The following is a 12189-nucleotide window of genomic DNA, read 5'->3' as shown; positions in this document are numbered from 1 at the left end:
TAATTTTATTAATTGTTAATAACTTTTTTTTTTTAACTTTAATAATTGTTAACAATTTCTTTTTTTAATTTTAATAGTGGTTACATTTTTTTTAATTGTATTAATTGTTTAATTTTTTTTAAGAATAATTTTTTATTTATAATTTGAACATTGTTAAATATTTTCATTTTATTAATTTACATTTTGTATTTCTCTTTACTTGCAGGTCGAACAAATGGCTATTGGTTCTACAAATTACGGTGAAACTACCATCGATGACATTGTAGAAGTCTTACAAGATCCCAGCAGCCATCCGCTCATATACAATGAAGAAGATTTGCCACCAACGCCGCGCAGTTACACCTCCACATCAACATATACCAATGAATATATGCCCAGCTCACCATCACCATCCAACATTTCATCCAATCAGCAGATGAACAGCAACAAAAAGAAACGCGGGCGTCCTGCTAAAGACCGCAGCGATCAACCAGATCCCTCAAAATTGTTGAAAATGTCCGAGGCTGAACGTAAGAAGCTGATGGATCGTGCCAAGAATAATGAAGCGAGTCGTGTATCGCGCCGAAAGAACAAATTGCGCGAGGAGAGGGAAATACGACTGGAAAACGAACTGCTTGAGGCAAATAATCTGAGGCAGGCAGAGCTGATGAAACTCAATAAGATCAAGGATAAGCTGAAACGCGCTCTGAAGCGTGGACTGTCCAACACTAGACCACGTAGCTTCAATTAATCATCAAACGAGATCTATACATTTATTACATTTGTTAATTGTTAATTGTTTAAAATTTTAAGCAGCGAATTATAGTATACCTGTATTAAGTATAAGTATATTAAGGTGTCATTCTTTAGTTGTTCCAATTGTAAACAATTGCATGTGTGGAAAATACTCCACGTTTAATGTTGTTTGAAGAGATATGATAAAAACAAGTGGAGATTTATATTTTGTAATCAATTAAATATATATTATTTTAAATTCTTACAATACATATACATATATATTTTTAAGTTTATATGGAAAAAATGATTATCTTAAACATAGTTTACAAAGAATACATATACACAAAGTAGTTTTAAATAAATGGAATAAAAAATAGATCGCAAGATCATGAAACCAACAAAAGACGAAATATTTTTATTGCGCGGGAGAAATATTGTGAGTAATTTAAAAAAAAAAACTTTCAACGCATTTTATATTTATATATTAATGGCATTTCTATAGATTTCAATTCGACTTGACGGTGTTAAGCAAAAGCGAAGAGTTAAATAAAACTCTTCTTATGTTTGCAACAACAACACCTAGCGATAAGCATGGAAAGCGTAAACATTCTAAATGAAATTTATTTTAAATAATTAAAATCATTAATTTTTTGTAGCAAAAAATTAATTAAAAATCTCGGCAGTTTTTTAACCCGTAAAACAAAAACGTTGAAAATAGTTTTAAAAAGAACGAAACGAGTAGAACATAAATTAACATTGTTTTTATATCCATTAACGAAAAAATACATAAACATGCATACAATTGAGTATATTACACGATTTTAGAAAATATTTATACCAAAAAATTATGCAAAGCAATTTACGATATTTGCCCACGTTAATATGTAACTTCAGAAAACAAAGACTCCAAGTATAATATATTGCGTACATATGTATGTTAAATATAGTAACTACGTCGCGTATAGTTATGCGCTACTTATGTACATACATAGTATATATGTATGTATGTACTTGTATGTGTGCGCTTATGGCGCGAATTTAATGTAACAAATTTAAAGAAAACGAAACTAAAATTTAACTCTCTAGCAACAGTGACTAGAGTATACAAATTAAGCGTTCGAATTTCACAATAATGCGATCAAAAGCATTTGCTGCGCGATGAAGATTTACTGCGATTATTATTGACGTTGGTAGAGGCAACACTCTCGCTGCTGGTAGCTGATTCATCTTCGTCTAATACTGTTTCGTCAACACTATCATCGTCCGGTATGTCCTCTTCGCTATCGTGTTCTCGTGCGCCACTGTCGAGTGAGTTCTGTAAAATATTTACAAAATACGACAATTTATTAAAATATGGGAAGAGCACACACAGAGGTAATGTACATATATACATATGTATGTACATATATACTAGTTCAAAATCAAACAACAATTAGTGAAAAAATGGAGTTAGGTTATAATTCACAGATATGAGGTGATTTTATACAATGCATTCACTAAAAGTTTCGTGAATGAAAATCTTCTTTTTGTAGTTTGGAGGATATGTTTAAAAGTGGAAGGTTGATTTTTAAGTTTAAATATTTAAAAAAAATATAGATGAAGAGCCAGTTTCTGATCAGAAAACTTATCACGGACACTAACTAATACGGCCGGCGGCTGTATTCCTTTTTTTTTTGAAATATTCAATTTTGAAAAATTTATTTATTTGTACTACAGAGTGCTAGCGTTCAGTTGTGCGAACTCAACGGACATATTAGAAAAAAAATTGATCTATATACGTATACTATATTTCTTGTTGGGTGTAATTTCCCATCGAGTACGTGATAGTTAGCGATCGTCAAAGTCCCCTAACGATCCAAACTAGTTGAATGAGTAAGCAAGAAGTGATTCTAAATCTGAGAATTACAACGATATTTAGACTATTTTAGCAATTTACCTATTCGTATTTGGCAGAATAAAGTACATGTTATATGTATTTACATAAATAGGTATGTCTATATGTATATGAGTCTTTAGGTGAATTGTATTACACTGCATTTAATTAAAATGTTTGGTTGGTTAGATTCAAGATAGTTAAAGTGTGTAGTTAGTATATTATAGTATGTATGACTTCTTACCTCAGACAAGATTACATCGCCATGAAGATCCTTATTCTTCAAATTGCCCATTGTAAATACTGAAGAACATTTATTGGATGTCATGAGCGCTTTCACACGGAAAACTATGGTTTCAACGGTTTCACGTAGTGCGGGAATTTGGCCAACTATTGCGGTATTTTGAAGCGCCTAGAAGTGCGTTAAAAATTAGTTTCCAATTGAATCATTAGCAGCTGTTTTCATTAGTAACATATTTTGATACACTTTGATAGTATTAATAATTACAAAAATTAGCTCCAATCATTAATAACGGTATTTTTGAAAAAATATTAAAATATTTCAAATATTAACACTAGAACTACCGATGTTAAATATCGGCATTTTGGCGGGTCTTGGTATAAATAGGTATAGGTCGTACCGATTATGGAAATTAAAGTCGATGAGGGGAAATTGAATAATAATACTTAACTGTTCTTATATTTTATTAAAAGTCGTAATAAAACTCTGGAACAGTTATATAAATAATAATCAAATTTTTAAGCGTTTGTAATTAATCTTAGAGTTTTTGATTGGTATCTTTGTAGAATCTCAATATTTGAATTACAAGCAGTGCCCCAAAGTTGCACACCGTATGTCCATATAGGTTTTAGTATAGATTTATATAATAGTAATTTATTTTCAAGATATAACTGCGATGTTTGCCCAAGTAGCCAATAAAGTTGTTTGGTTTTTATTTTTAATTGTTTATTTTTGGCTTGTATGTGCTGTTTCCAAGTTAATCGTTTGTCCAAGTGCATGCCGAGGTATTTAACGCAATCACTTTTAGGAATAGTATTACCATTTAAAAGCAAAGGAGGGCAGTCGCTTCGCCTTAACGAAAATAAAACGTGTACGGATTTACTCACGTTTGCTTTCATTTTCCAGCAATCTAACCAAGTCTGAATCTTGTTCAATTCTCTTTGCACTAAATTAGTTGCTTCAATTGGCGACTGGCTTGACGACAATAGAGCAGTGTCATCAGCATAAGTAGCAATTAATACATTTTCAGTTTCTGGAATGTCAGATGTAAAGATGGTGTATAGTACAGGGCCAAGAACGCTTCCCTGTGGTACTCCTGCATGAATGTATTTTATGTCAGACGTATCGTCATTTATCTTTACATAAAACGACCTGCTTGTTAAATAGGACTTGAGAATTAGATATACTTGAGAGGAAAATACTTTTTTTAATTTGTATAGTAGACCATGATGCCAAACTTTATCAAATGCTTGTTGTATGTCTAAAAACGCAGCTGAACAATATTCTTTACGTTCTAAAGCATCAATAATGTGATTAATTACACGATGGCATTGTTCGGGAGTACCAACAAACGCGCCTTGGTTCATAACAAATAAAGCCATTCATTCAGATCTGAATGTACCTTTTGTTAAAGATGAAACTAAAAGATTTAGTTCAGCATATTTGCACAGGATAAGTTATCATGACAATCCTTTGGTAGTCATGTTATTAGATGATAGTAATGGTACTATTAGACTTAAAAGACAACATGTTCTAGATCTCCCATTTAGGAATTAAGTAAATGTTTAATTATATATGTTACTACGAAATTAAATGTATAATTAAAAATTTTTATATAAACATTTGTATTTAGAACATATTGTTATATTGTATATTATTTTTGATTTCATGGGAGACTAAAAATATAAGTCAAATTATGGTTTTGTTATCAAATTTGCTTATTATTTACTGAAATAGATTGCAAATAAAATGTATTTAACAAAAAAAAAAAAAATTTTAAGCATGCAATTTGAAAACCGTCAAAATGACGGTCTTGGTAGTTCTAGTGTTAAAATATTTCAAATATTAAAATATTTCTGAAACCATAAAGAGTGCGAAGAACAATAAAAGTGAATTGATACTAGAATCAATATTAACTTTAAAATGGATGTCACGGCATATAAAAAGAGATACAAACATATGTGACCTGGACTAGTTTTCTGGGGAAAAAAAATTGTTCAAATCGGACCACTATAGCATATAGCTGACATACAAACTGACCGATCAAAATCAAGATAAAGATCTATTTAAAATTACAGTTAGCATATTCAAATTTCTGATATGCGTATATTATTATTATTTACCTTGGAATGACAGCATAAATTATGTAGAAATCGAGTGACAGTTTGTAAATTTTTCAAAAATTCGCTGACACGTGCTGGCTCATCACGCAACAAGTTATCGATCACACGTAAGCCATGCTGCAGGAATAGTTTCAAGTATACATGGGCAGACTGAAATAGAAAGAGGGAAAAATATTTAATAACAAAATATTAATTTAAAAATATGTAAGTATATGAAATATAAAAAATATGAAGTATGCAAAAAATCATAAATTAAGTGAAATGAATTTTAGAAACATACATACATACATATATGCTAACCTTTAAAAATATTTGAAAATTTCTTGGCACCTCCAGCGATTTTACAATGTCAAGCAACACATTGAAGAGCTCACAACTTTTCTCCCACATCTTCATTTTGTCAGACTTTTGATTGGTGCCCTGGTTTATCGATTCACATAGATAAGAAACCGTCGTCTCACACAACGCTCGAAACAGTAAAGGAAAATTCGCTCTAAATGGATATAAATATGTTTTAAAAAAATGTTTTAAAGCATTTGTGCCACTCACTTTTTGAAATTTGGAAACGATTTCAGTGCATTATCCTTGCCCTTAAGTTGTTTACACTCTTCCAGTAAAGCCCATAAAATATTACGTAAACGATCAAAATCGGAATTCTTAACAAACTCTTTTACCAAAATATTCAAATATATATTGCATGTGCCACCCTTCTCCGCAATACCTTCATAACTAAACCACTTCCTTTGTAAGAATTTCTTACACATAGCACCTTGAAAATGTTTTATATTAAAACAATTAGTATTAAAATTGGAGAATCTGTTTCACAATACTAACGTATATCTTTGTCATGCCTTTCAGACAATGTTTTGCGCTGCTCGAGTTCATTGCTCTTATTGGTAGAACATTTACTAGAGAAGCGGTTTAAAACTTTCAGCAAATCATGTAAATACACAGCGGTTTTCAAATCAACTACAGAGCTTTCGAATGTAAGCATAGCGTCGAAAGCTGCGTCGGCAACATCAGCAGCTGGTTTTTTATGAAAGCTCTTCCGCTTGGAATCGTCTAACAGCACAAGCAGCGATTCTTTAAAGAAACATTGAATATGAGTATTTGAAAGTTTTAAGAATTTGAAAATACATTTTACTTGGATTACCTTTCAACAGCGTTTCCGTAGCATTGGAATCACTGAATTGCGACCAAGAGAAGAAAATTGCCAACAAGCGTACACATAAATTAAAGCAAACTTTTATGTAACTAAAATCGGTGGCAAAGAGGTCTCCATTACTGTAGACATGCTTAACAAGATCCAATTGTGTATTGATCACTTTCGAAAGCTGAAATGTTTTTAAAAAGTACTATATGTAGCTAATTCAAATGTTGCATTTGGTCACCTTTGTCATGTTCTGCAAGATAGTTTGCAAAAACTTCGATAAATCGGACATGAAATACTCGGGTTTCGCAACATGTTGTAGTGGCAGTTCAATTTGTAGCTTTTGCGCATTATTGATCGACTCCAATTTACACACCAAATCATATAAAATAAAACGAAATTCAAGCAAACCAATTCGCTTGCCAATATCCTCGCTTGGTAATGGGTATGTGATTACCAATTCCTCACGTAGGATTAACATAATATCGGAATCCATTTGCCTAACCGTAATGTTGTACAACCGGAAAAGAAGAATCAATAATTTATAATTTTTTTAGTATTTACATATGTATACAGTATACCTGTATATTTCACGTGGTCTATATAGAACATCAAACTTGTTTCTATGTTCTGTGCTTTTCGAGCGCCCAATGTTTGCCAACTTGGTGGTAACATCGCCCGCATTTGTTACATTGCCGCAATGTGTATCATTGAACACTATAGATTCTGAGTCTAGTGATTTGTCTTTCTGTTCTTTGGCTTGCTCACCTTTGGTTGATGAAACAGGCCCGCCGCGAGCTGGGGAGTAAATTATAAGTATTTAAAAAAGAAAAGATAAAATAAAAATTGTACTAAAAAAGTATATATACCTATTTATAATTACAATAAATAATATTAGCAATAAAAACAGAAACAGAATATAAATAAAAAATAAATAATATATAATAAAACATTAATAATATGACCGACGTTTTCTTCTGTGTATTACGAACTTCATGGTAAACTGAATACACCCTACTCAGGGTAAAAATAATATTAACAGTTAAATTAAAAAATAATACCAATATAAAAAATAAAAATTATGTTGCTTCGACATAAAAAGAAAAAAAATAACAAAAAAAATAAAAGTATATCAAAATTAAAAAATATAAAAAGAGTAAAAATAATGAATTATGTAATTAAAAATTATTTTTGAAAATTAAATGAAATTAAAAAATTACCAACCTTCTGAATTTTCTGTTGCATGCCACTTATTCGAAGTTATAAATTGTGCTTGGGGCGGTAAATAACCAGCTGGCGCTTTATCCAACAACAAACGCAATTTATCTTCGGTCGCAATTAGTTCGCTTAGACGGTGCAGCACCTACCACAATATTATTGGAGACAAACAAAAAGCAATATAAATTACAAATGATAACTACCTTAGAGCGTATCATTGGCTCCTGTTGCGTTGAAAATGAGCTGACTGTTTCGCGCATCCAGTTTACACAATGGAAATAAATATCTAAAATGAGTTTTTGCAATTGTTCGTCGTAATTATAGAATATTGCATCGCTATTGGACTCATCGAAAAACGTAGGCAATACTATAGCGCAACCAAGTAATGCATTTATTTGCTCCAAACTACCTTGATACCGTTGAAAATGCAATGAACGTACTAAATTGAAGAGTGGAGCAAGTACCACAATCGAAGATGAGGAGCTGCAATGCAAACATATAAATCAATTTAATACTCATAGCAGACTATTTCGCAATGTTACATACACAGAGCCCGGCTTCAGCACCAATTCTGCTATATTAATCGCAATTGATGGTATTTCACTTTCCTCCATATTAGCTGTGTCATCGATTGTATTAATGCATTTCTGGTAAGTCAATTCAATACCACTAAAGTTAAAAATAAATAAGTATAATTTTTAGACGAAGTTAGATGTGTAGCTAAGCAGACTTACAATGGTTTGGTGGGTGAGTGTTCGGCAACAAAATTATTCTGAAAATAGAATGTCATAACATCACATAACCAAATCAAATACGGTTTGTCAAGTTGTGTGGATGTTTCGCGTTCGCTGGGCATACACATGCAGCTGCTTGCAAGTTCGTCATAGAATAGTGCTAAGGATTCCGGACAATGCACGCAGGCCGTCTCCACAAGCACTGCAATTGCATATTAAATTAAATGGTTAATAAACCATAAAATTTATTTATTTTTTTATTAAAATATTTACTTATAAAATTTGCTGCCGTTTTGCCGCGTCCATCAGGCAGCGCACTAGCGGTTGAATATGAAGTGTCGAAATCGTCATGTTCTATAATAGTATCCTCAATACGTGCCATACAATCGATAAGTTGTACACCGCCAATGATGCCTTGCTTTCTCACACTTTTAAATAACAAGCATTACAATTTTATCTTAGTATGCGCATTATTTGCTATAAACTTACTGCATATCAAGGTTTATTATTTGTTTTTTCAAAACCATATCTAGCTGGTCCTGCAGCACAGTACATTCCGAAAGCGGTGGTGGAGGAAAGGCTATTGAACAAAGTAACTCCATCGCCAACCGGGTTTGTGAAAGCGACAAATCGCTAAGCCGGTCTAAAAGAGGCTTTAAAAATGTGCATTGTGTAAACAAAAACAGGAAAAAGTAACTTTAGTTGCACCGAAGCTACAACATTCTCCACAAAAACAGAAGATTCCACACAAGAACTTGATTTTGAACGATCAGTTTGGATGGCAGCTATATGCTATATTAATCCGATCTTAACAATTTCTTCGGAAAGTGTTCCGTAGCCTTGGACAATAATCGTCACCAAGTTTCGTGAAGGTATCTCGTCAAATAAAAAAATTCATACAAGGACTGGATTTTGACCGTTTATAAGTCAACTTTATGCTATGCTGATCCGATACCGATGGTTCCGAAAAATGCGCAACTTCTTGGTGAGAAAAGGATGTGCGCAAAATTTCAGATCGTATATGTATACAGACAAAGGGACAAATCAATTCCCACGACAGCAGGTTCTACTTTACCGGAGTTTATCTGGATTTTATCCGGCCAAAAACTGTTTTTTCGGTGATCTAACCCCGTTTGGAAAATAAACAGACGGATAAATAGTCAGACGGAAAGATGGATGGACGGACGGAATGACTGATAATTTAATTATATATTTTTAAGTGTTCCAAACTTCAAACGGACAGATCAATTCCCGCGACAGCAGGTTCTAATTTACCGGAATTTATCCGGATTTTATCCGGCCAAAAACTGTTTTTTCGGTGATCTAACCCCGTTTGGAAATAGTCAGACGGAAAGATGGATGGACGGACGGAATGACTGATAATTTAATTATATATTCTTAAGTATTCCAAACTTCGTGTCAAACCTAATATACGCTGTTCAATGTATAATTCTATGATATTTCCATTTACCATCAGGAGAGTTCCCCAATTTTGTATTTCAGCACGATATTTTCTTTGTAATTCTCGAAGTAGTTCCAAAGACAGAGTTGCTAATTTGAGCGTTGATTTGTCACAGGTTAGCTGTAGCAGCCGCTTAAGTATGGTGCGTTGAATAGACTCACAAGTCTTAAACAATACACTGAAAGTAAGTTAAAAGATAGCAAAGTTAAAAAATACATAACATATCCAGATTACATTACCCAAATGATGATATGGCGAAGCCTCTAACCACATTATGATTTTCTCTTAAAAAATCATACATCAACTCCATAAGAGTGTGCGTGTGTTGCTCTAAAATGGCAGCATAGTTAGACTTCATTTCAGCAAATATATCCACAGTAATATGCTCTAATTTTATGTGTCGACGTAGCTAGTAATAAAATAATGTATGTTGAGCTATACTTTGGCAGAAGAATTTCATTTTACTTACAATATTCGCAATAAACAAATAATTGTCTTCCTTAATATATAGTAGAAGTAGAAGTATGATAAAATCCACAGATCTAAAAAGTGCGTAAAATATATTATAGAGAATTCCCGTTTAATAGGGAAAACATTTTATTCTGCAAACCTGAATTGACTGCCTGGCAAAGAAGCCAACAATTTTTGCCAAGTAGTATAGAACTTCTTGGAACGCACAAAAGCCTGTTCAATAAAAGTGAAAAGGTCTTGTTGTGTTGGGCAATCCAACGGCGTATTTAAACGCCATACCAGAATTTGACGTGTTGTTGTAACTAGCTACAAACATATATATTAGTTAAAAATTAAACACCTCGAACTATACCGAACACTACCTCAGTGACATTCTCATCGCTGCTATCATTTAATGCCTTAAAAAGAAAATTCACTAATAACGGTAAAACCTGATAAAATTGTAAACATTAATAACGCCATATACATATATATTATGTAAAAAGAAAAATAACAATCAAAAGAAAAGGAAAATATATAAAAACTGCCGCATACCGTGTTATTAAAACCATCTTCTTTTATGTAATCTAAGACACGATGGCGTAGCTCTGACTGCATGCTGCGGCCTAAATTCAGATTTGTCAAGGATTTAATTGAAATGGAGTTGAACAAGTCTTTGCTCGTGGGTAGATTCTCTCTAAGAACATAACATAAATAGTAGTAGTTATATTAATAGTTAGTAGTAAAAGGCGCTTACAATAACATTTGTACAAAATCATCATGGTTGCTTTCGTCCAAAACGAGCTCGGCGTTAACTATTATATCCTGTCTAGCTGATTCACTGGCATCTTTAAATGCGCTTGAGATTCGCTCAAATATTAAAGTACTATGCGACTGCGCGACATAACGCAACTGCACCATAAGCAGTGGTAGTAAAGGAACGGTACCATTTCCGAGAAACAAAGGTGTTCTGAAAAATTTCAAAAGTATAATTGTGTAGTTCACAATGTAATAGTGTTTAATTTAATTATTAATTACCTTTGGCTTGCAGCTTCCGTTATTTTCTGAAGCAAAACTTCTACAACGGCATCTTGTAAGAAGTCAACCATTAAAAAGTTGAAAATCATACTCTCCTGTGATTGATATTCAAAATTATGGTCAGGCACCTTGATTGTACAACCGCTTAACAATTTCAAACTGTATTTACATTTCGGTGACAATGCATCACTTAAACCTGTTTTGAACATGTCCACATTTTCCATATAATTTGCACATTTCATGAAAACTTCACGGAATTTATTAACAAACGTAATATGATCACAAGCTAATTTTTAAATATAAAAGATTAATAATATTTTCATATACATATGTACGCATATTATTATACAAACATACATAAAACAAAATTGTCTGCTTCGTCCAAAAGCACACCAGATTTAATTAATACCAATTCAAAGTAACTTTTGGGTGGGCGAACACTTGTGTTACGTGATTGTGTACGACCTAGTGATGAAGCGATCGTGCTACGTTGTGATAAGTAACGCTGAGTAGCCTCTTGGGATGCAGGTATATTTTCTTCGCTACTGCCACCAGCACTGCTAATCTCAGCTGCAACAACAATCTTTGTCGATGGCTGGGTCTTCCGTTGACTATGGCCGAGATTTAAGGAAGTACGCTGTACGATATTGAATGTTTACATTTTGAAGTGCGATTTTGTTTAATCCACTGCCAATTGAAACCAGCTTAGGTATAAGTACTTACTGCGAATTTGACCGATGCGTTTTCATCTATTGAATCTAAAGGCCTTTTGTTTTCACTAGACCCAGACGCATTTGTATCTTTGAGGGTAATTTTATTTTTACCAAATTTTCGGTTTTTGTACATTTTACTTTTTATTTTGAAAATACCACTGAACAATTGTAAACAAAAAATGACCGCGAGAATTGAATTAGATTTCACAAACCTACACAGAGTTGCATATTCGACATGTCATTTGGCAAGTGATTACACTGAGGGCCGAAAGATTGCGAATATTTTTGGTGATATACTTATTAATAAAAATAGAGACAGTGCGATTTCTTCTGTTAAACAAAAAGTAACGAAGAATATAATCGAAAGATTATGTTTTTGTTTACATTATTGTGAAATTGTGACAGCTTGTCTGTGCTTCCTTTTTTTTTTTGAAAAACCTGCATATGTATTAACAACAATAATCCTTTTG

General features: G+C 32.7%; 2 protein-coding genes across 2 annotated transcripts in view; one reads left to right on the top strand and one right to left on the bottom strand.

Moving 5' to 3' along the window:
• Positions 1 to 1120, top strand: part of LOC126750958 (GATA zinc finger domain-containing protein 14) — a 17533-nt gene extending 16413 nt beyond the window's left edge. The window contains exon 5 of the mRNA XM_050460822.1: positions 206 to 1120. Within this exon, the coding sequence (XP_050316779.1) occupies positions 206 to 730 (525 nt within the window). The 3' untranslated portion in view covers positions 731 to 1120. The remainder of the gene's footprint in view (positions 1 to 205) is intronic.
• On the bottom strand, positions 761 to 12189 carry LOC126750935 (Fanconi anemia group D2 protein). The gene is made up of 25 exons (XM_050460779.1): positions 11730 to 12189; positions 11364 to 11643; positions 11007 to 11292; positions 10726 to 10938; positions 10524 to 10665; positions 10352 to 10420; positions 10129 to 10295; positions 9988 to 10060; positions 9758 to 9927; positions 9528 to 9696; positions 8546 to 8709; positions 8330 to 8484; positions 8057 to 8258; positions 7869 to 7991; positions 7526 to 7805; positions 7329 to 7467; positions 6686 to 6902; positions 6346 to 6604; positions 6108 to 6288; positions 5789 to 6037; positions 5504 to 5723; positions 5255 to 5447; positions 4955 to 5104; positions 2835 to 3002; positions 761 to 2032 (listed from the first exon to the last, which is right to left on the bottom strand). The coding sequence occupies exons 1-25, from the start codon at positions 11850 to 11852 to the stop codon at positions 1856 to 1858; spliced, it is 4569 nt and encodes a 1522-aa protein (XP_050316736.1). The 5' UTR covers positions 11853 to 12189; the 3' UTR covers positions 761 to 1855.

This window comes from Bactrocera neohumeralis, chromosome 2 (assembly GCF_024586455.1).
Source record: "Bactrocera neohumeralis isolate Rockhampton chromosome 2, APGP_CSIRO_Bneo_wtdbg2-racon-allhic-juicebox.fasta_v2, whole genome shotgun sequence".
Taxonomy (NCBI): domain Eukaryota; kingdom Metazoa; phylum Arthropoda; class Insecta; order Diptera; family Tephritidae; genus Bactrocera; species Bactrocera neohumeralis.
This window is presented reverse-complemented; position numbering and strand designations above follow the sequence as displayed.